Source organism: Canis aureus, chromosome 16 (genome assembly GCF_053574225.1).
Source record: "Canis aureus isolate CA01 chromosome 16, VMU_Caureus_v.1.0, whole genome shotgun sequence".
In the NCBI taxonomy this organism is placed as follows: domain Eukaryota; kingdom Metazoa; phylum Chordata; class Mammalia; order Carnivora; family Canidae; genus Canis; species Canis aureus.
Window position 1 is genome coordinate 57,824,366 of NC_135626.1, and position 24,460 is coordinate 57,848,825.

At 53.7% G+C, this 24,460-nt stretch overlaps 2 protein-coding genes across 2 annotated transcripts; both read left to right on the forward strand.

The window, feature by feature from the left end:
* The first annotated feature begins 115 nt into the window (after positions 1-115).
* OTOP2 (otopetrin 2) lies at positions 116-9,920 on the forward strand. Its single transcript, XM_077850482.1, has 7 exons — positions 116-355; positions 629-970; positions 1,697-1,833; positions 3,201-3,259; positions 3,923-4,056; positions 6,210-7,087; positions 8,942-9,920. Exons 2-7 carry the CDS (start codon positions 658-660, stop codon positions 9,110-9,112), a joined length of 1,692 nt encoding a protein of 563 aa, XP_077706608.1. The 5' UTR covers positions 116-355; positions 629-657; the 3' UTR covers positions 9,113-9,920.
* A 741-nt stretch (positions 9,921-10,661) lies between these two features.
* OTOP3 (otopetrin 3) lies at positions 10,662-23,783 on the forward strand. Its single transcript, XM_077854167.1, has 7 exons — positions 10,662-10,880; positions 15,855-16,271; positions 16,361-16,497; positions 17,106-17,164; positions 17,440-17,558; positions 20,990-21,804; positions 23,113-23,783. The coding sequence occupies exons 1-7, from the start codon at positions 10,862-10,864 to the stop codon at positions 23,281-23,283; spliced, it is 1,737 nt and encodes a 578-aa protein (XP_077710293.1). The 5' UTR covers positions 10,662-10,861; the 3' UTR covers positions 23,284-23,783.
* The last annotated feature ends 677 nt before the right edge of the window (positions 23,784-24,460 follow it).

Sequence of the window (24,460 nt, forward strand, 5' to 3'; positions counted from 1 at the left end):
GGACCGCGGGCACCGCGGGGCGCGAGGGCGCGGTGGGCGCCAGGGGCGGGGTGCCCTCTGGGTGCCGCAGTGCGGGGCCGCGCCCGAGGTGACGGGACGGCGGGGGAGGGGGCGCCTCTTCACGGGTAAATATAAATCTTACCTTATCTGGCTCCCGCGCTCTCTTCCCTAAATTCAGCTCGGAGAAAAGATGGATCATGTGAGTGGGACTGAGAGATTTATGGAGCTGAGCTCCCGCGGCTGTAAATCACCCTGCCCTCCCCAGTATAAAGCGCCCGTACAGCCCGGTGTGGGGCAGAGGAGACGCTCGCCGCCCCCTGACCCCCGGCTCAGCGCGGGCTCCCGGACCAGCCAGGTGGGTGCCCGGGCCACACGGCCCACGGCCTGGGGAGCGGGGACGTGGGACGGGGCCCGACGGGGCTGCCGCCGCCTCTCCTGCGCTCCGTCGTCGAGGGAGAGGCCCCAAGGGTCCGCTTCTCCCTTGCGTCTCCCCAGCGCATCCTCCACCACCGCAGCCCCCACCCTCGGGGTGAGGAGCTTCTCCGTCCCTGAACCTAGGGATGGATAAGACAAGACGGCCGAAGGAGAGCGCTCGGGTTGACCCGGTGCTGTCCGCTCCTCCCCGCAGTGACCCTCCCATCTCCCCCGGTCGCCCCCATGTCGGAGGACTCGGCCCCGGGCCCCGAGGAGAGCCCGCCAGCGCCGCGGGCAGGCTCCCGCGAGGTGTGGAAGAAGGGCGGCCGCCTGCTGTCCGTGCTGCTGGCCGTGAACGTGCTGCTGCTCGCCTGCACGCTCGTCAGTGGCGGCGCCTTCAACAAGGTAGCGGTGTATGACACCGACGTGTTCGCGCTGCTCACCACCATGATGCTGCTCGCCTCCCTCTGGATCCTCTTCTACCTCTTCCGGACCGTGCGCTGCCCCGACGCCGTCCCCTACCGGGACGCGCACGCCGGCCCCATCTGGCTCCGAGGTGCCCGGGGAGGTGGTGGGGGGGAGTGGGGGGCAGGCGAGGAGCCAGAGGCTGCGACCCTCAGAGGAACTGTGGAGTGCGCCTCACGGTAGGGAGCTGAGAAATTGGGGGTGGGGGTGGGGGTGGGGGTGGGGGTGGGGGGAGGCAGATGTGGCTGAAGATGAGACGGGCCGCAGTTGAAAGAGAAGAGGAAGAGAAACAGTCTTGGGAGAAGAATGAAGTGAGGGATGGAGGACTTCTTTGCCTTTCCTAAAGATTGAAAAGGGATGGTCATGGGAGAGCCTTTGATGGAGAGCAGAACAGATGACCGCTGCAGCTGAAAGAACCCACCTAGGGCCCTTCTCCTGCCAATCTATGCAGCCCCAAAGACATAGGGGCTCAATAGGATGTCCGTCCATCCATCCACCCTCTCAGTCCTATACTCATTCTCCACCCACCCATTCATCTTTCAATCCATCCATTCACCCATCCACTATCCATCCATCCATCATCCAACTATACACCCATCTGTCCATCCATCCATCAATCCATTCATATAGCCAGCCAGCCAGCCAGCCAGCCATTTATCCATCCTCTCAACCACCCCATTTGTCTATCCATTGATCCTCCCATCAATCTTATTCATCTCTCCATCCAACCAACCATCCAACCAACCACCCATCTAGCCATCCATTCTCAGATCTATAAACCATCCTCTCTGACCCATCCTCCACCCCTTGTTCCCAGGTGGGCTGGTGCTGTTTGGGATCTGCACTCTTGTCATGGATGTCTTCAAGACTGGCTACTACTCCAGTTTCTTTGAGTGCCAATCGGCCATCAAGATTCTGCATCCTCTCACCCAAGCTGTGTTTGTCATCGTCCAGGTGGGTGGAAGGAGCGTTCTTGAGTGTGGTGGAAAGGAGCCAACACCTGACATGAGGTCAGGAGATCTCCACTCTTCTACCTTGAGCAATCAAGTAACATGGGGATAAGACAGTAGCATGGATCACCTGAATCCATAAATCGGAAAGCACTTGGTAATGAATTTTTTTTTAAGATTTATTTATTTATTCATTCAGAGAGAGCGAAGAGAGAGGCAGAGACACAGGCAGAGGGAGAAGCAGGCTCCATGCAGGAAGCCCAATGTGGGACTCGATCCTGGGTCTCCGGATCACAAACCCAGGCTGCAGGCGGCGCTAAACTGCTGCGCCACCGGGGCTGTCCCTTGGTAATGAATTAATATCCAAATGTGAGCTCCTACTTAGGGGTCCCGTGATTTCATTTCGACCAAAGCAGTGCCAGTATCAACATCTAGGATGTCTGAGTTGTGGCAGCTGCCATGCCTCCTAGAACCTGGCTTGCCCTCCCTGAGTGCCTGTAGAAGGCATCACTTTCAGCCCAGGGTCCTGCTGTGAGCATGGCTGGTTAGGCTTCAGCTATTATCCATATGTTCTATATTTGTTCAGGAAATAGGGTGTCCTGTACCTGGGATTTTTTTCAAACAAGTTCAAGTATATTTATTTTTATTTGTTGCAAACATAACACTCTGAAAGATCTTCTGATTGAGCTGAGGCAGGACTGGTCTTACATGGAACCAGAACAGATCTCAGCCCTCCACCATGACCAGAATGACCACACATAGGGTTCCCTCTCCTGAAACATCACCCCCAATGTGTGGATTTCCATAATTCAACACATTCGTGACTTTGGTACTTATGAGAGCTTTACTTTTTTTACATTTTACGGGTTTGAAGAATACTCAGGTGAAATGAAAATACAGACCCCTTTACATCACCAAATACCATGACAAGGATTTGTTGGCAACCAGGTGAGGGTTGCAAGGCAACAAAGGATGGGGATGGGGCAGGGGATATTGCCAAAGGGAGGTGAGAAGCCACCAGAGATTCTCTCTTCCTTGGACAAGACTCAGGCTGGCCTCACTCCTAGGAATAAGTAACTAGACAGTCAAATTTCTACCTGGGGGGAAAAAAAAGAACAGCAACCACAACAGAAAAGCATCAAGAGTTTACACGTAACATTTTGCAAACTCTGAAAGAAGAGAACTATTTTATACAAATTGTTTCATGGAGAGAGAGAAAGCTCCTGACTCATTTTGTAAAGCTAAGAGAAATGTGGTAGGTTGGTAAGGCTCTTGAGGTAGAAGGAATGTACTGTGGGGTTTGGACATGGGCACTCCAGAGTCTAGCCCATCTGCAGAGTGAATGACCTCCCCCACTCTCTCTCAACACAGACTTACTTTCTCTGGGTCTCCGCTAAAGACTGTATTCACGTCCATCTGGATCTGACCCGGTGAGTGCTCAACATCCATGCCCACGGAGCATGAGCAATGAGGGCTTTCCAACCTAGCCTGGGGCTTCTTTCTGTACCCTGGGTGTGGTTTCAGCCAAGGCCCCTTGGCTCTGTCAGCCTGATTCCACCACTCTATGCTGTGTTGTGTGTACGTGTGTGCCGACACACTCATACCTATGTGTTTTGGTGGGATGGGTTATATAGTGCACTGTACGTGCTTTCTTTCTTTTTTTTTAAGATTTATTTATTTATTTATTCATGAGAGACACAGAGAGAGAGAGAGGCAGAGACACAGAGAGAGAAGCAGGCTCCATGCAGGGAGCCCAACGTGGGACTCAATCCCGGGTCTCCAGGATCACACCCTGGGCTGAAGGCAGGCACTAAACCACTGAGCCACCCAGGCTGCCCTATATGTGCTTTCCTGTAGGAGAGGGAGCAGTAGTGGCCTGAGCCCCTGGACACCCCCCTGGCCCTCTCTTGGGTGGCATTCTGGCCAGACTAAGTGTTCCTTCCAAACTCAGCCTCTCTGCTTACACAGGGGGCCTGACTGCTTTCTTGCCTCTCCACATCATCTCCCAGTATAGCTCCCCAGCTATCCATCTCCCCAGGGACCCACAATAGGCCAGACACTCACTGGCCTCTTTGCTTCCTCTCCCCAAACAGGTGTGGTCTCATGTTCACCCTCACCACCAACCTGGCCATCTGGATGGCAGCCGTGGTGGACGAGTCCGTGCACCAGACCCACTCCTATGATAGTTCCCACAGCAACACCAGCCACCTTCGCCTCGCTCCTGACCGTGAGTGTCCAGTTCAGATTAAACCTGGTCCCAGGACTTCCAGGCCTTAGGCGGGGTGCTTGTCTCCCTTGCCCTCACAAGAAAGGAGAGCCTCCTGCTCCAGACTCTGTCTCTGAAGACAGAGTAGGTCACACCAGAAGGAGGGTGCCAGGGGGCATATCCTCTTTCCAGAGGATGTAGCCTTGGCCCCACTGTTCAGGACTCCATCCCACCAAAGAAGGGATTTGAGCTCCAGGATGAAAGGGCGAGGGTGATCAAAGTGGAGGGAAGGAAAGGGAAGCAGGTAGAGTGGCTCAATGGTGGAAGCATGGGACAGAGTCTGGGAAGGAGAAGGTAGAAATAATAATCACAATGATAATAGTGACACTTTTCTGAGCTCTGTATGTCAGGTGCTGTGCTGAGTGTCCTAAACACTCTACTTACTTAACCCTCACAACTTCCCAATGAGATGGATACTTTTTTTTTCTTTTTCAGTGAGAGAGAGAGAGAGAGAGAATGTGTGTGTAAGAGTGGGGACAGGGGAGGGGCAGAGGAAGAGGGAGAGAGAGAATCTTAAGCAGACTCGGCACTGAGCATAGAGCCTGGCACAAGACTCGATCTCATGACCCTGAGATCATGACCTGAGCCGAAATCAAGAGTCTGAGGCTTAACCAACTGAGTCCCAAAATGAGTACTATTAATATCTCCATTTTACAGATACAGAAACTGAGGCCTAAAAGGTGAAATAATTTGCAATATTCACAGAGCTACACTGAAGAATAGAGTCCACAGGTTCCCTGGGCCAGTTCTCTGGACTTTGGTAGCTCCCCCGCCCCACCCCACTAACCAGGTCCAGACTAGATGATTATGTACATATGGATTTTGTCCAAAGACACACACATACTCAGTGTGGAAGTGTCCAGGAATGGCAAAAATGGATCAGTCTAGCAGGACTGATAAAGGGTCACCTTGCACACACAGAGGGCTCCTGATGATGGTTAAAAACCAACCTGGAGGGGGCACCTGGGTGGCTCAGTCAGTTAAACATCCAACTCTTAATTTTGTTTTTGTTTTTTTAAGATTTTATTTATTTATTCATGAGAAACGGAGAGAGAGAGAGGCACAGACACAGGCAGAGGGAGAAGCAGGCTCCATGCAAGGAGCCAGACGTGGGACTCGATCCTGGGTCTCCAGGATCACACCCTGGGCTGAAGGTGGTGCTAAACTGCTGCGCCACCCAGGCTGCCCCCAACTCTTAATTTTGGCTCAAGTCATGATTTCAGGGTCATGAGATCAAGCCCCAAGTTGGGCTCTGTGCTGGCTGGGCATGGAGCCTGCTTGAGATTCTCTCTCTCTCTCTCTCTCCCTCTGCTGCTCCCTCTGCATATACATATGCTGTCTCTGCTCTCGCTCTCTCTCTCTCTCAAACAAAACAAAACCAAAAAAACAACCCAGAGTGGTGGCCAATTTAATATGGGATACTGGGAAGGTACTTGCCCTGGGGTTGGGAGCCAGGTCAATAGCTCTGCCATTACAAGCCACTTTACGTCAGTGAGCCTCAGTTTCCACATCTGCAAAACCAGTGGGAATAGTTCTGGGGATCAAAAGAGATGTTTGCCAAGATCCAAGACATTCTATAAAGTGCACTCGGGTCACAGGACAAGATTGCTACAGGTGTGCCACAAACCAAAATGACGGGAGGTCACACGTGGGCCAAGCAGCTCACCTTCTGGGCTGAGTCAGATGCTGGGGAGAGCTGCGAGGAAGCTGGAATTTCCAGGGTTCCCAGGAGGGCCACCATCTATCGAGACCAGAACCTCACCTATTTTGGGGATCCAGGGATGGTTACTGGTTGGGAAGGATTGGAAATGTCTGCCTGAAGGAACGGAATGGGATGAAGCGGCCAGAATGTGCGGTTCAGGCTTTTGTTTATTGAGCACTGACTACTGTTTACTGATGTGCCCCGGTCTCTGGCGCACAGTGGGTGCTCAGTAAATCCCTGGGGATTGAGTGAGCCAGCCGGGCCCTGTGCGAGCACTGCGGGATACGGTGGTGAGCATAGCAGACAGTGATTCCACCCTAACAAAAGTCACAGTTGAGAGGTGAGGTCCTTCAGATGGGGTGCCTCCAGGAAGGTGGGAGGGCAGTCCCACTCTGTGCCCCTCTCTCCACAGCGGAGCGAGCGGGCAGCTCGGTTGGAGGAGACTGTTCCTGCAACACGGCCATCTGCCAGATTTTCCAGCAGGGCTACTTCTACCTGTATCCCTTCAACATCGAGTACAGCCTTTTTGCCTCCACCATGCTCTATGTCATGTGGAAGAATGTGGGCAGACTGCTGGCCTCCTCCACCCACGGCCACGGCCACACCCCATCCCAGATCAGCCTCTTCCGGGAGACCTTTTTTGCTGGCCCGATCCTGGGCCTGATGCTCTTCGTGGTGGGGCTGGCTGTCTTCATCATCTACGAGGTCCAAGTGAGTGGGGAGGGGAGCCGCCCCGAGCAGGCCCTGGTCATCTACTACAGCTTCAACATCATCTGTCTGGGGCTCATGACCTTGGTCAGCCTGAGTGGCTCAGTCATCTACCGTTTTGATCGCCGGGCCATGGATCACCATAAGAACCCCACTCGAACCCTGGATGTGGCGCTGCTGATGGGTGCCGCCCTGGGCCAGTACGCTATCTCCTACTACTCTATTGTGGCTGTGGTTGTGGGCACACCCAGGGACCTACTGGGGGGGCTCAACCTAGCCCATGCTCTGCTCATGATTGCCCAGCACACCTTCCAGAATGTGTTCATCATCGAGAGCCTCCATCGGGGACCACCCGGGGCTGAATCTCATGATACCACCCCCAAGGAGTCCTGCCATGGCCTTACCTTTGCCAACATTGATGCCCTCCACACCTTGCCTGCCTGCCCACCCACGCCCAGACTGGTTGGCACCAACCCAGGGGGACCTCAGGAAGCAGTGGCCATCATCTTGGCCCCCAGGAGCCACTGGAGACGCCGGTGCCTGAAGGACATGTCTCTGTTTCTTCTGCTCTGCAATGTCATCGTGAGTAACTGGGGGGTGGAAGAGGAGAGATGGGGAGAGGCTGAGGGGGAAGATAAGGCCAAGGAAGGATGTTCTTGGCCTTCTCTGTCTTGTCCCCAGCCCACTTGAGAATCCTACAGCTCTCTAGGAGAGAAGCAGGTTCAGAAAGAGTCAGATGTAGCCCCTGGGCAAACAGCATCTCAGGGCACAGAGAGAGAATGAAATCCCAGCCTTCTGGCATCTAGGCTGCAGATGGAACTGGAGGGCTCCTGGGGAATGCTGACCTGGGGGCTGGGCGGAGGTGGCAGGGAGCTGTGAAGTGATGTGGAGGGTGGGTGCCCTCACCCCTCCATGGAAGGTGTGACTGCTCCTGGGAACTTGTGACCAGCTTGCTTCTCAGAATAATTGGAGCAGCATCAGGAAGTAGCAGAGACCAACATAAGTGTGAGCACTCTCAGCAGAGTGCGGTGGAGGGCTGGCCTGGAAGGGGGGCATTCACAACAGCGCCCCCTCCCTGCTAATTCGGCAGAACCGCTTACTAAGAGAAACCCCAGCACTAACGCCTTCACCCCAGGGCAGAAACACTCCCTGAAGACACACACCCCAGTAAAAGAATACCCCTCATGTGGCTACATCCCAATAGAGAAATGCTCCAGTGTAGATAAAATCCCCAGGGGAGAAATTTCTAATATGCAAACATTGTGCCCATGTGAGTGCATCCCAAATAAAGAACACAGCTCTACTGAAGTTTAACTCAATATAAAAATATAAAAATAGCCCTTTTAGCTATAGTCTCCAACAGGAAAATATCCCTAATATACGAACAAACACGCTTAATGCGGGTCTATCCCGATGGAGAGCACATCTCCAGAGTGATTCCACCCCAGTGCACACAACATAAAATACACCAACAACCCTGACTTGAGTGCACTTGTAGTGTGTCCCCACTGTAAATACTGCCCAACCGACCGGTAATCTGTTAATAAAACAGGGGGGCAGGGACGATCACCAGTTTCTGACCCTCCAGCAGAAGCAATAAGGCTCAAAACCTCTTTATATCTTGGGCTAGCCTGGAAGCCCACATCAGCCTGGCCCTGCCCTCACCTTCCCCTGGGGGTGGGGGGGAATGCCTGCAGGCTGGGAGCTACCTCCTGGGAGGCTGGTTTCGCTCCAGGTACCTGTTCCTGGGTCAACTCTAGGAGCATCCTCTCCAATTCTATTTCATAGGACAGAAACAGGCTCAGAAAGGAGCTGTGTGTGCCCAAGGACACATAGTTCACTGGGGTTGGGGAAGTGGGGCTGGCCCAGAAGCCATTGTTCTTTGCCTTATACCCTATGCCTGAACTGTCTGAGCTCCAGCCAGAGATGAAGCAGGATTCCAGCATTAACATCCTCCCCGATCTCGGAAAGGAACAGACCTGGAGAACAGAGCTTTTGAGGGTGGTGGTGGGGTACACTTCTGGCTGGATCCTGACACCGCTGCCTGGGCCTGTCTATTTCTACCACCACTGTGCACACATCTCTCCAGGAGAGAGCTGCTGGTTTAGCCATTTGTACCCAATTCTCTCATCATCTACTTTCCCTTCCTCCCTATCTGACAAATGAGCCATAATGACAGGGTAGGAGATGGGATCACAGGGGGAGCCCCAGCCTGGGGGTGGGAAAGTTCAGTTGGGCACCTATTCTGAACTCCTTAGTGAGTGCCAGGCCCTGCCCAAGATGCTGAGGTTCCCCACTCATGACCCCTCAGCCCTTGCTGTCCAACAAACTGGAGGGCTGGCACCCCCTTCCTATCACCTCTCAGCAAAGTCCACAGAAATAACCTACAAGTGGCCAGCAGGGGCCAGGTCCTGATGCTCCCCTCTCTCCCCACAGCTGTGGATCATGCCTGCCTTCGGAGCCCGCCCTCACTTCAGCAACACTGTGGAGGTGGACTTCTATGGCTACTCACTCTGGGCAGCCATCGTCAACATCTGCCTGCCCTTCGGCATCTTCTACCGTATGCACGCTGTCTCCAGCCTGCTGGAGGTCTATGTCTTGTCCTGAAGGCCCTCACAGAGACATATAGGGGTGGGGCTCGGCTCATGTGCCCACTCAGAGACCCCCCCAGGAAAGAACCCCAGGCTGGCAGTCACTGTGCCACATTAGCACCCATTCCCCACGGGCCCCAGGGTAGAATTTTCACAAAAGTTATTTTTCCAGGATGAGTTTTTAAATCACAATCAGGACATACCCACCCACCCCAGTATAATCCTGGAACTTGGAGTGACCAGGGAGGGGAGACCTCTCCCTATAATATCCAGGACCAGGCAAGATCCGGAAGTGTCCGCAGCTCTGGTGCCACCCCTGACCCCAGCCCTGTGGCCTGGAGCTGGAACTGCCTTTGGTTTGCCCCTCCATCCCCCACTTCTTGTCTCAGCCACCCCATCTGAGACGATCTAGGAGAGACTCTTGGAAGTCAGAGCTGGAAGGAACCCTGGAGATTTTCAGGTCTCCAGCTTTTCAGTGAGTGAGCCAAATCTGAGTTACAGACTGGTTATAGACCTGTCAGCACCTGGGTGTCTGGGAGGGGCTGGACAGAGTACACGGGCTGCCATCTTCCTCTTCCCCTTATCCTCAAATGACAAATACATTTGTTTATGTGTTCCACGAAGCGTGAAAGGTTAAGAAAGATGGACCTAGTCCAGCTACCATTTTACAAAGGAAACTGAGGCCCAGAGAGGTAAAGTGACTTGCCCAAGGTCACAGAGCTAAAGAGAGCCAGAGCCTTTCTACTAAGGATTATAATTTTCCAACAGCAGAACTTCTTCTTCCTTAAATAAAATATTTCAAGAACCCAAGTTTATAACATAAACAGGGCTGTTCTAGTGTAAGAGGTGTTGGGGGACACAGAACCTTACTACATGGGTCCTTCCCTTACCCACCACCCCCACTCCCTGGGGGTGGCTGAGGCGAAGCTCTAGGGCTTCGAATCCCCGAAAGGCATGAATGAGATGAACTTAGCAGACACAGAACCTGAGAAAGACAGGCAGAGACTGAAGAGGAGGCCCTGCCAGCTAGAAGCGGAGGAAGAATCAGTGGCCAGCCACAGTCAGGTGAAGGGGGGGGACCGGCTAGAGTGGGGACTGGGGTGCGGGCTAGGGTGGGAGAGGTGGAATGAGGTGGGCAGGTCTCAGAGGCTGCTGCGGGATGTCAGGAGGGCCAGAGGGGGCGACTTCCCTCCTCCTCCTCCGCCCCCTGTCCGGTCAGAATGAGGTCTCCTCCGCACCAAGGTCACGTTGGATTTAGGGAGACAGTGCAGTGGCGAGGTTGCTGCGTGACCACACCCCTCCCGGGTGCTGGGTGGGGTACAGGAAAAGGCGACACCACACCTGGGAGGGGGTCCGGTCTGTTCCCTGATCGGCCGCCAAAGGAAAGTGTAGCCTGAACCTCGCAAGGCGATGCTGGGGCCTAAAGACTCTGCACCCCACCCTCCCCACCCCCACCCCCACCCCCACCCCCGGGGCGGGCCTCCGCGGGTCCTCTGACCCTGAGGCCGCCGGCCTGCACCGCCTCCGGCCCCGCCCGCCCGCCTCGCTATTGGCTGCACCTTCCGGGCTGGAGCCCCTGGCCGGGTAATTAACGGAGGATTAATGAGATCCCCAAAGTCAACAGAAAAATCGATGGGCCGAGGAGCCGGGAGCAGAGGCTGCGCGGTCCCGCGAGCGGAGGGCGTCAGGGGTGTCGGTGCGGGCGCAGGGGCCTGACCTGGCCCAACGATCTGCGCAGCTCGCAGTTGCTGGTCGGCTGGCCGCGATGCCCGCCCAGGCCTCAGGTAAGGCTCCCCGCGGCCCCGCAGGGCCCTGGAGCGCCCTTCGACTGCTGGTGGGGCATTCCTGGCAGGCCCACCCTCGACATTCACACCTACTCCGCCCCAGATCCGGGGTTCAAGGACTAGGCGCTACAGGGATAAGGAAGGGAGTGCGGGATGATTCGTTGGAGGCCAACTCCTGGCCACCCCAGAACCAGCCCCACTCTGCCCTCCACCCCAACTCTAGCTCCACGTACCACCTCCTTTCCGCGGATGGAGGGCACACAAAAGGTCAGCAGGGCGCGCCTCACCCCAGCCGGTCTGGGTGCGCACAGCCAAAAGGTGGGTGCCAGGCCAGAAAGAAACAAACAACCGGATGCCTTGGAAGGGGTGTGGGGTTGGGGCTGCCCGGACGCCCGGTCTGAGGCATATGTGTAGCGGCTGCTGCAGGCCCCGAAGCCCCTCAAGTGACTCGTAGAGAAATCGCCAAGCTTCCAGCCTGTGCTCAGCAACCTCCTCCGGAGCTGGCCCTGCGCTCCTCACCAGGCGCCGCGCCCCAACGACTGTGCTGCTTTCATCATCTCTCTGATCGGGACACACAAACCAGTTTGGTGTCTGGGCCCTCTCTTGGACTGGCCAAGGGAAGTGCCAGAGGGCGGCGGATTCCTCCTGGGTGTTCTCCCACCCTCTTCCCCGCTTCCCACCCCAACACCCTCCCTCCCCCCCCCCCCAACAAAATTCGCCACTTTCAGGGCTCCCTCTAGCGAAAGTTGGAGGGTTGGATTGGGGGTGGTGAGGAGAGGGAAGGACCCTGGAGAGAGAGGACCTGGAACCTAGTCCTCCAGTGTCCCCTCAAAGTCCAATCAAAAACCGCCCCTGAAATTCACCAGTAATCCTGATCCTTCCAGCCTCTCGAGGACCTCAGCAGAACTGGAAGGAAATGCACAAATAGCTAACACAGAGTTTTTTGTATGCCAACCACAGCTCTACATGCATTTACGTGCATTAAATCATTTAATTTTGACAAAACCCCTTTGAGGTAGGTATTATGCGTTAAGCCCTTTGTTTATTCGTTGAGAAATCTTTACTGAGCATCTTCTGTGTACCAGGCACTATTCCGTAGTTGTACATCCGTTTTGCATATGAGGAAACTGAGGCACAGAGAGTCTAAGTAGATTATCCAAGATCACAGATGTATTAACTGCCAGAACCTCGGCTCTTTTCATTTTAAGATTATTTATTTGTTTATTTGAGAGAAAGCAGAAAGAGAACATATGAGTGGCGGGAGTGGGAGAGCAGAGAGAGAGGGAGAAACAGGAAGCCCCACACAGGACTCTCTTGATCCCAGGACCCTGGGATCATAACCTGAGCCAAAGGGAGATGCTTAACTGACTGAGCCACCCAGGGTGCCCCCTGAATCTGAGCTCTTTAGGCTGTACTGCCCTGGGAGGACCAGGGAGATTCTGGGGATGACTGAAAAGGAGCAGTCAGGGTTGGGAGAAAAGGAGCAGGGAGGTGTCCCTATGAGCCTTATGCTTGCTCAATTTGGGCAAGGGAACCTGGGAGGATGATAAAGATCATCTCTAAAGTCTCCTGGGGGGATCCCTGGGTGGCGCAGCGGTTTGGCGCCTGCCTTTGGCCCAGGGCACGATCCCGGAGATCTGGGATCGAATCCCACGTCGGGCTCCCAGTGCATGGAGCCTGCTTCTCCCTCTGCCTGTGTCTCTGCCTCTCTCTCTCTCTCACTGTGTGCCTATCATGAATAAATAAAATTAAAAAAAAAATAAATAAAGTCTCCTGGGCTGGGCCAGGATGGAAAGCACTTAATGGGAAGGGTCTCTGTCCATGGCTTTGGTGCTGAAATTTCCCCCCAGAAAATGGCAGAGTCCGTCAGCAAAAGCATCTTGCCTGTGTGAGCTTTGGAGGGTCCCAGTTAAGCAGGACCTGGCCTCTGCCCTAGAGGAGGAGTTCCTGGCCTTGAGGGGAGCCAGCCATGCCCAATGTACCTCACCAGGCAGGACACACCCGCTCTCAATAGATACTTGGGCAGGGAGAGAACAGGCAAGGCAGAGGGACAGCAGGCTCCAGGAGTGAAGGGTGGGGACGGGAAGCCACACAAGAAATGTGGAGCCCTGGACTCTCTGGCTGGGCCTGGATCAACACGGGGGCAGGTGCCCGAGTGTGGGAAGGGAGCTGGACAGAGAGGGGGCAAAGCTAGAACAAAGATGGAGAGAGGACTGGGAAAGGGGGGCAAAATCATTTGTAGATCCTTAAGAGAGGTCTGAGTTTTATGATTCTATTTACCATAAGAGAACCACAGAAGGTATAAATATTGAGCAAGTTCACATGGGAGTGTGGGGGCTGGAGAGGCTGTATTTTAAAGCCAGATGTGGTGAGGGTCTTTTGGTGGTTACAGAGAGAAAAAGGCTGAAGCTCCTGAAGCTCAGAGTCCAGAGACAGAGACAGAGCAAAGCACAGTGAGTTAAAGTGGAGCAAGCATGATAGGTGATGTTCCAGCAACAAGCACAGGGTGCAGTGGGGGCACCTAGTGCAGCCTTGGCGTGGGGTTCAGGGAAGGCCTCTTAGAGAGTGGGGTTCTGCTCTAAGCTGCACTCAGCTGAATGGCAGGGGCAAATGGTTGGCTGTGGGTAGACAGGGAGGTGAGCAAATGCCGGCACATTCTGGAAGCTGCAGCAGGAGGACACATCCCACAGCAGGGAATGGGGTCTGAGGACAGTGCTAGAGTGCACTTGGTAAGTCAAGTGCTCTTGGTAAGTGCTCTTAGTAAGTCAAGGCCAGACCAAGAAGCAACGGAAGCTAGCCTCCAAACCCGTACTAAACATGCACTGCTCGGTTTTGTTTTGAAAGTCTGTACAGGCCATGCGAGGTAGTTTGGACTTTATACTGAGGGCAAATGTTTGCTTTTTTAATTTATTTTTTAATCCAGGTATAATTAACATATAATGTTATATAGTTTCAGATGCACAATATAGTTCTATACATTTGCCAGTGCTCCTCAACTGTACTCAAAATCCCCATCACCTACTTCTCCACCCCCCACCCACCTCCCTTCTGTAACCACCAGTTTGTTTTCTACCTTGAAGAGTCTGATGTTTCATGTCTCCTTTTTTCTTGTTTGTTCTTTTTTTTTTTTCTTAAACTCCACATATGAGTGAAATCTTGTGGTATTTGTCTTTCTCTGAGTGACTTATTTCACCTCAGCAATTTTGTTGCCTTTGTTGGACTCGCACTAGGGGAGAGGCACAGTGGGTAGGGAGACCGGTCCAGGAGAGAGAGGAAGGGGCCCTGGACTAAGGTAGAGGTTGTGGTCCAGAAAAATCTAAGGGATACTTATGGGCTAGACTGGACAGGCTTGGACCTGAGATGTTGGGAGTGAAGAGGAGAGACAAGGAGGGTACCTGGCTACCTCCTGGAAGAGGTAGGGATGAAGACACCACTCACTGATAGTACAGGCCTCCTGCAGCCTGGAGGATGAGGATGGATTGCATTTGGAACCCTGGGCCCAGAGCACCAAAGATGTGAGGGCACTGGCAGCACCAAGGGAGAGCACCAGAGGTGGCGGTGATGGTGAGGGAGCCTCCCGGGTCAACTGAGAAGCCTCCCACAAGGACAGTGCCCTGAAGCACCAGGACATCCCCACTCTCTAGTTAGATTCAGCCCCATATGGAATGGACACCCAAAGGGCCCACAGAGAGAATGCAGGACTCCAGGCTGGGGCCCTGAGCTACAGGTATGGGGTGACTCAATATCTTGGTCCCAGAGAAGGGTGACAGAGAGGCAGCCTGAGTGAAAGCTTGAGGAAGGTGAGAAAGTAGCAGGAGACATCCAGAGAAAGAGAAGTCAAGGATGGTATTCCCCATGTTGTGCTGGGCATTCATAGGTCATCCAGGAGTCGGGGGTGGGGGGGATGGTGCACATGGAAGTAATTTCTGTCCAAGTCTGGGGCATAGCATGCATGCTGATCCCAACCTGTCCCATGGTCACGGCAGACATTGCAAATCAATCACAGAACTTTTCCCCCTACACCTTAACACACTTTAAAAACAATTTTAATCACACAAGTAATGTGCTTTTAGAAACTAGAGCATTGGGGTGCCTGGGTGGTTAAGTGGTTGAGCGTCTGCCTTCAACTCAGGTCATAATCCTGGGATCCTGGGATCCTGGGATCAAGTTCCACATCGGGCTCCCCACAGGGAACCTGCTTCTCCCTCTGCCTGTGTCTCTGCTTCTCTCTGAGTCTCTCATGAATAAATGAAATCTTTAAAAAAGCAAAACTGGAGCATTAAACCATTCTCAATCCTAGTGCCCTCCTTCCTTCCCCAGAAGAAACTCCTATTGTAAATCTGGTGGGTGTCTCCTAGACCTTTTAAAAGGAGTAGTTTTATATGTACCCATAATAGAGTATTATTTTAAATCACAGCATTCTTTCCCACCAAGCCCACACTCAGCCTCAGGATCCTTCTCAACAGAGCATGCTAGGCAACCATCACCCAACTAACTAGAGTCAGAACAAGAGAGGACACTTACTTGCTCTCCCTGCCTTCAGGAATGAAATTCCTCTTTCAAGTCCGCAGAACACAAGCTGCCTTCTAGTGGTGAAAAGTCACAGTCCTGGAAATTGTCCCGTGGCCAGACATGCTGCAAATGCCCCTGGCTCCCTTGACAGGCGTTATTTTCCATCTTGGGATCAGGCACGGGGGCAGAAAGTGGGGGATAGCCCTCCTAGGGGTTGGGAGGGAGGTATTCCTCAAGCCAATCAAAATAATCCCTATGGGTTTTTGAAGCACGAAGAATTTCCATAACCCCTGGTCTGTTTGAACCTCCTCGGGTCCTGTAAAGTAGATAGGGCAGCTGCCGTTATTTCCAATGTCCGACCAGGGAGGTTGCAAAGCTTGCCCTAGGTTAGGAGCAGTTAGGAGCAGGGGTGGAATTGATGCCAAGACAGCCTGGCAGCCCATCAGGACCCTTTCTCCCCAGCCCCTTCTCAGGCTCCATCCACAGCCTCCCCAGAAGCACAGGAGACTGGAGCAGCCCCAGCCGGGGAGAACCAAGTGGATGTGGGGGCCGAGAAAACTGGAGCTCCTGCCTCGCCCCACCAGAAGTCCTGGCTGGTGCGGCATTTCTCACTGCTGCTGCGGAGGGACAGGCAGGCCCAGAAGGCAGGGCAGCTCTTCTCAGGGCTCCTGGCCCTCAATGTGGTGTTCCTGGGTGGAGCCTTCATCTGCAGCATGATCTTCAACAACGTGGCCATCACCCTGGGCGATGTGTGGATCCTGCTGGCTGCACTCAAGGTCCTGTCCCTCCTCTGGCTCCTCTACTATGCCACCTGCACCACCCGCCACCCACATGCTGTGCTCTACCATGACCCTCATGCGGGACCCATTTGGGTGCGGGGTGAGTGTTGGGGCTCTGGTTGGATGGAGAGGGGTGGGGAGGGAGAGCCAGGTCCAGGGGAGGTGCCAACAGCCACCTGGCCCGGCCAGGCTCCCTGGTGCTCTTCGGCAGCTGCACCATCTGCCTCAATATCTTCCGAGTGGGCTATGACGTGAGCCACATCCATTGCAAGTCGCAGCTGGAACTCATCTTCCCTGTCATCGAGATGATCTTCATCGGTGTCCAGGTGACAGGCCACTCCCATCCCCATGGCAAGGGCACACACACTCTACCTATGCCGAGAAACAGCCACACAGGCAACTACATATGGGGCCCAGGGTACATACACACATATCACAGCCCCCTCACCACTAATGCCTGCTTCCATGTACCCATATCTACACACACCTACATGTACCTGCATCAGCACACCTGACATGTCATGAAATGCAGACACCTATAAATAAATCTGCCCGGGCATACGTGCCTCTAACTAAATCTGCACCACCCACCTCCTGCCCCACGTATACAGAGCTACTCTTAGTCATGATCATCCCTCACACTGGAGTCCCTGTCCCATGCTGGGCATTGAGCTAGGCATCATCCTTTCTAATAAATAAGTAGGCATTTCCCAAGAGGTGGGCATTTTAGCCTCATTTTAGAGCCGACAAGACTGAGGCACTGAAATATTTTGCCACTGGCCCAAGATGATGCAGCAAGGAAACTGCAGAGCCAGGATTCCAATCCAGACTTCCTCACTGTCACTGTAAATACACACAAACAATAAGGGCACCCACCCCGTGGTCCCACCACCACTACCCCCAGCCCCTGGCCTCAAGGCCCCATCTCTTTCAGACCTGGGTGCTCTGGAAACATTGTAAGGACTGTGTTCAGGTCCAGACCAATTTCACTAGGTAAGATGGGGCACCTTTTCTCCCTCTGATGCCTGGGGGTCCCTGTCCCCTGCTGGTGGCCATTCCCATAGCTTCCTTTGATAGAGTGTCCCTGGGGCTGCGGGTTAATCTGGGAAGGGGTCCCAGGTGGCTCCTAGGGCTGCCTCCCCTGAAGTCCTCATACCAGATGGGATCTGGCTTTGGGAAAGAGTGGTCACCCCAAAGGCAGTGATGATGAGGGTGGGGACCTGGGGAGCCAGCCAGGCTGTGTGGGCAAAGTATGGCACCTCCTCCAGGTGTGGCCTAATGCTGACCCTGGCCACAGACCTGCTGCTGTGGGTTCTGGATGTCACCAACGACTCCATGCACCACAAGATCAAGGCTGAGCTCAACGCCCTCATGGAAAACTTCTCAGGTACGAGGAGACATGATCCCCCAGCCCCAAAAGTATACACACACACACGCACACACACGTTACACTCCCTCCCAGAGTAGGAGCAAACTCTGGAGGCCAGATCATGACTAAACAATGGTACACATCCTGCCCTCATTCTGTGCCTGCCCCATCCGGTGTTAGCACCCTACAGCCCTGCTCCAGGCACCTGCCTCACTGTCAGCAAGGTAGCCACTAATCCTGGCTCGACTATCCACTGATAAGTCCAGGTATGCACCGCACCCCTAGTATTTGCATTTTTACTTGCAAGAATCTAAAAAGGCTTCAGGACTGAAAGGAGTGTCTTCCTAACACAATTGCAGATACCTGGACATAGCAGGAGGGATAGAAGATGTCTGGGCATAAAGAACTCCTCAGATAGTTCCAAGTGCCCAATCCCCTACCTGCACAGTCTGCCCTTAGAGGCTATATCCCACAACCCTACATGTGGGACTCAGCCACACCTGTATGTATAAAGCACCCCCCGCAGGTGGCATCACCATCCTGACCTGTGTGCAGCCACACCTTCCCAGCACATTCACGCATTCACACACCCACCGCAAAAGTCACGACCCGCCTGTGTACTGTGGACATTCTTTACACTCAGATACGTTTTTCAGAAGAGCTTTGCGAAAAGAATTTTTGGCAAATGACATCACAGATTTTTTATTATTAAAAAAATTCGAACATACAGATGAGTGAAAGAACGGCATATATTCATCACCTAGATATAATAATTATTAACATTTCGCAGTATTTATTTCCATTTTTTTGCTGAGTTATATTATGGAGATCATAGCATTTCATCTCAAAACATTTTAGCGTGCATCTCTTTATTTTTTTTGAAAAAGATTAATTAATTTATTTGAGAGAGGGGCACCTGGGTGGCTCAGTGGATGAGCGTCTGCCTTCAGCTCAGGTTGTGATCCCAGGGTCCTGGGATCGAGTCCTGCATCAGGCTCCCCACAGGGAGCCTGCTTCTCCCTCTGCCTGTGTCTCTGCTTCTCTCTGTGTCTCTCATGAATAAATAAATAAAATCTTTTTTTAAAATTTATTTGAGGGCAGCCCGGGGTGGCTCAGTGGTTTAGCGCCGCCTTCAGCCCAGGGCCTGATCCTGGAGACCTGGAATTGAGTCCCACGTCAGGCTTCCTGTGTGGAGCCTGCTTCTCCCTCTGCCTGTGTCTCTGCTTCTCTCTCTCTCTCTCTCTCTCTCTCTCTGTGTCTCTCATGAATAAAGAGATAAAATCTTTTAAAAAATAAAAATAAAAATTTATTTGAGAGAGAGAGAAAGCAGAGGGGGAGGGACAGAAGGAGAGGAAAGAGAGTCACAAGCAGACTCCATGCTAAGTGCAGAGCCCAATGGGAGGCTCGAGCCCTTGACTGAGATCATGACCAGAGCCAAAACCAAGAGTTGGATGCTTAAACCAATTGAGCCACCCAGGCACCCCATGCATCCCTTTATTTTATTTTTCTTTAAGATTTTATTTATTTATTCATGAGAGACACAGAGAGAGGCAGAGACATAGGCAGAGGGAGCCGCAGGCTCTCCACGGGGAGCCTGATGCGGGACTCGATTCCAGGACCCTGAGATCATGACCTGAGCCAAAGGCAGACACTCAGCCACTGAGCCACCCAGACATCCCTCCCATGCATCCTTTTATTTTTTAATTTAGATTTATTTATTTATTTATTTATTTATTTATTTATTTATTTATGAGAGACACACACACACACAGAGGTAGAGACATAGGCATAGGGAAAAGCAGGCTCCATGCAGGGAGCCTGATGTGGGACTCAATCCTGGGATCCCATGATCACACCCTGGGCCGAAGGCAGGCACTAAACTGCTGAGCCACCCAGGGATCCCCCATGCATCCCTTTAAAACAAGTATATTTCCCTACACTACCTCAATGCTATTATAATTTCTAACAGAATTCCTCAATATCATCTCCATCCTCTATCTTCATCCATCTGTATTCGACTATAGATATATGATCTAGATTCAGTTTTCTCCAACCAGCCTATGAAATGTCCTCTACAATAGTGTGTTCAAACACACAATGCATTTGTTTGTTGCATCTCTTAAGTCTCTGTTTTCCTAATGGCATTGAGGTTTGTCAGGCTGCTTCCTAGTGGTGGCATTTGACTTGTTCTCCTCTTTCCTGCTTCACCTGCAAACTGGAAGTACGAACCAAAGTCTTGATTCGATTTGGGTTAAACACTCTGGGCACCAGTGTTTCACAGGGAGTGCTGTGTGCTTTGCAGGGCACCTCATGGCAAGGCAAGATGTCTGATTTCCCCAGAGTGAGTGCTGGGCAGCATTCAGGTACAGCAGCCAGATCCTCCTGTTATAAAGTTGTAGATTTCCCCTTGTGCCCAACCGTAGAGTAATCCGTAGAGTGACATATGGCCCCAAAGATACCATGTGCTGAATGCTTTAAGAAAGCTTGGCATTGGGGCACCTGGGTGGCTCAGTGGTTGAGCATCTGCCTTCAGCTCAGGGCGTGATCCCTGGGTTCAGGGATGGAGTCCTTCGTCAGGAGGGAGGGAGCCTGCTTCTCCCTCTGCCCCTCTCTGTCCTCTCTGTCCCTCACTCTGTGTCTCTCATGAATAAATAAATAAAATCTTTTTAAAAAGCAAGCAAGCAAGCAAGGTTGGCACTGGGGCATCTGGGTCAGTTAAGTTAAGCATCAGTCAGTTAAGCATCTGCCTTCAGCTTGGGTCTTGGTCCTGGGGTCCTGGGATCAAACCCCAAGTGGGGCTCTCTCCTTGGCAGGGCACCTGCTTCTCTCTCTCCCTCTGCCTGCCACTCTGCCTATTTGTGCTCGCTCTCTCTCTCTCTCTCTCTGTCAACTAAATAAATAAAATCTTATTAAAAAGAAAGAAAGAGAGGCACCTGAGTGGCTTAGTGGTTGAGCATCTGCCTTCGGCTCAGGTCATGATCCTGGGGTCCTGGGATTGAGTCCCACATCAGGCTCCCTCTCAGGGAGCCCGCTTCTCCCTCTGCCTGTGTCTCTGCCTCTCATTCTGTGTCTCTCATGAATAAATAAATAAAATCTTGAAGAAAGAAGAAAGAAAGAAAGAAAGAAAGAAAGAAAGAAAGAAAGAAGAAAGAAAGAAAGAAAGAAAGAAAGAAAGAAAGAAAGAAAGAAAGAAAGAAAGAAAGAAAGAAAGAAAGAAAGAAAGAAAAAGAAAAGAAAGCTTGGCACCTGAATCTGGAATCCCTTTGTGAAGAAATGACCATCCTATGATTTCTGATTTCTACCTTTGGGTCTCAGTTTCCATGTCTGTAAAATGGGTGGCTGGGTCCCTTCCACCTCTGGCAGACTCCAGGGGTATGGAATTGATTTGTGCAGCTGGTCTACTCCAGGCAAGGCCCCCCTGTGCAACTGTCTCTCCCCCTGCCCCCCAGGCAATGACACCAACACCTGCCTGTGTCTCAATGCCACGGTGTGCGAGGTCTTCCAGAAGGGCTACCTGATGCTCTACCCCTTCAGCACCGAGTACTACCTCATCTGCTGTGCTGTGCTCTTTGTCATGTGGAAGAACGTGGGCCGCCGCCTGGCACCCCACCCAGGTGCCCACCGTGGCACCCCTCCCTTCCACCTGCACGGGGTCATCTTTGGGCCACTGCTGGGCCTGATGGCACTGGTGGCAGGCGTGTGCGTCTTCGTGCTCTTCCAGATCCAAGCAAGTGGCCCTGCCATTGCGTGCCAGTACTTCACCCTCTACTATGCCTTCTACATAGCTGTGCTGCCCACCATGAGCCTGGCATGCCTGGCGGGCACGGTCATCCACGGGCTGGAGGAGCGAGAGCTGGACACGCTCAAGAACCCCACCCGCAGCCTGGACGTGGTGCTGCTCATGGGCGCAGCGCTGGGCCAGATGGGCATCGCCTACTTCTCCATCGTGGCCATCGTGGCCACCCATCCCCATGAGCTGCTCAACCGCCTCATCCTGGCCTACTCGCTGCTGCTTATCCTGCAGCACATCGTCCAGAACCTCTTCATCATCGAGGGCCTGCACCGGCGCCCGCTCTGGGAGTCGGCTCCCGAGGCCCTGGCCGAGAAGCGGGAGGCTGAGCCACCCCGCCGCGACTCCCTGCTGGAGCTGGGCCAGGACCTGCGGCGGGCCTCGCTGGCCTACATCCACTCCTACAGCCACCTCAACTGGAAGCGGCGGGCACTCAAGGAGATCTCGCTCTTCCTCATCCTCTGCAACATCACGGTGAGTGGACAGCCCGGGAGCGTGGGGGGCGGAACTGGCCAGGTGTGTTCACTGAGCACTGACTATCCCAAGGGCGGTGGGCCTGTCCCTTTTATTGTCAAGGACACATGCCTCCTGCCAACTAGCTCCATGCTGCTTGTCGGCCGTGCCCCCAGCGCCTGCAAGGTGCCTGGCATGAGTGAATGTGCCAGCCATGTGGTTAAGTGCTCTTCACAAATGTGAGATGTTCACCGTCAGGAAGTTCACTCTCTAGTTAGAGAGATGCCGGGGAACCAGTTAGGGAATTACCTTTTTTTTTTTTTTTTTTAAGATTTTATTTATTCATGAGGGACACACACACACAGAGAGAGAGAGAGAGAGAGAGAGAGAGGCAGAGACACAGGCAGAGGGAGAAGCAGGCTCCATGAAGGGAGCCCGACGTGGGACTCGATCCCGGGTCTCCAGGATCACTCCCTGGGCCGAAGGCAACGCTAAACTGCTGAGCCACTGGTGCTGCCCCAGAATTACCAAATTGTTGATCATCCACTGTATTTGGTCAAAGGAAGAGATCACAAAGTGTCTGGTTTTCTAAAAACTCTATAGAGTGGAAGCAGTTAATGTGTCTGGCAGCTCAAGTCCCACGTCCGCCTGTCAGTGCTGTGGCTCTGCATCTCGCTGAATCAGCACGCTAACCCCGTGCAGCAGGCGCCATCAGGCACCATCATTGCCCCTATGTGACAGATGGGGAAACTGAGGCTTAGGGCGGCGGTGGCAGGGCCGGGACAACCAGGTTGATTCGAGGGCATGTTGAACACCGTGTTCCAGGTGTTCTGCGCTCGAAACACCTCAGATAGGCTGACCACACGTTGTCACCCGGCCTGAAAGGACAGTAGGAGCTCAGAGAAGGAAGTGTGGGCCGGAGGGGCTAAGGAAGGCTCAGGAAAGTTTAATCTGGGCCTGGAGAAAGGGACAGAATTTGGACAAAAGACAGGGCCCAGTGAGAGAGTCAAGACTGGCAGAAGAATAGAGCCAGAAGGGAAGAAGGTGGCTGAGGTCAGGGCACAGGGAGCCCAGTTTGACAGAGCAGGTCGGGGCGTAGCTGGTGGCTGCGTGGCCTCGTGATCCACCGAGACTTCTGGCTGGCAAGCCGGGGAGGTGGTTGTGGTATGGGTTGGGGCACGTAAGGGAGCATCGGCTGGCTTTGAAAGCCCAGGGCGGACGGGATGTTAGGGTGCAGGGTGTGCTTTGGGCCCTGCCCCCCCAACAGAGCACCCTGGGACAGGGAGAGCCCCCCCACTCAACCCCCTCCTCTCCACCTCCCCCCCCCAGCTGTGGATGATGCCTGCATTTGGCATACACCCGGAGTTTGAGAACGGGCTGGAAAAGGACTTCTATGGCTACCGGACCTGGTTCACCATTGTCAACTTTGGCCTGCCTCTGGGGGTCTTCTACCGCATGCATTCCGTGGGGGGGCTGGTGGAGCTCTATTTGGAGGCCTGAGGCTGCCCATGGACCAAGCCCCAGAAGAACTTCAAAGGGCCATGGCTGGGGAGAAGGTAGCCCAGAACCTCTGAGCAGGGGGGCCTAGACCGGACTGGGTTCTGCACAGCCTCCCCCTCCCCAGATCCTCATGCCCCCACGTGGGGGGCAAGGTCTGCAGCCCAAGACGGAGGGCTGGGCCTGGACACTGAGCTTCTGAACCCCATGCCCAAGATGGGCACATGCCTGCCCCTGCTCACCATCACAATCAGGACACCCCAGGGTACACCCCAGGAAGCCTGGGTCAAGGAGGGGTGCCTCAGGGGTCTGCCTCCTTCTGTGGGAAGGAAACTTGGTCTGAACTCAGGCCAGAACATCCCAGAAGAAGCTTCCAGCCTGGAAGGCAGCCCTGGCCCTCCCTCCCCACGTCCCCTGTCTCCTAATGAGCTCATTAATTAGCTACCAGGCAGGGTTCAACAGCTCTCTCCTGCTGCCATAAACCCTGTTTGTTTGATCGATTACATTCAGGCTTCGTGACATTTGTTCTCGGGGACAGAGCTGCCACTCCACGTATGGTGGGAAAGGACCATTCTCCCTCTCGGGGCTGGGACAGTCTGTTTTTGAGCCAGAAGGGATCTAATCTCTTGTCTGATTCATGGGAGGAGGTGAGGAGGGGGCTGCGGCTCTCACATGCCCCTGCCCCTCGCTAGCAGGCTTCTCTCTGGAACAGAGCCCCGGGTGACTTTCTGCAGCCAGCTTACCCCAGGGACTGCAGCCTCTGGCTGTTTGATCCCCATGCCTGCTGTATCCTCTGAGCCATCGGGTGGAAAGGGCAGGCACTAACAGCCCATCCATCTCTCTGAGCCCAGTGCAAACAGTGGGCTGTGCCCTGGGTGAGGCCCCACGGGGAGCACAGGGAGGGTAGCCCAGGCTTTGCTGCCCCTCCCTGTGGAGCTGCACCAGCAAGCACAGGGCCAGAGCCCCAGGGACCCCCTAGTGCTGTTTTGGTGGCTTCCAGGGGCCAGCAGAGCCCTCCCCAGAAGCTGTATAGAAGGCCGGGAGGCAATCCTCTCTCCTGTCCTGCAAGGGCTTTTTCTCTGGGGCCACACCCTGGGTGAGAAAGTGCAATCCTCCACTTCCCCACCAAAGAAAATGACAAATGCTGGTTCCTGGGCCTATGCTGAGGGCCCTCTGGGGA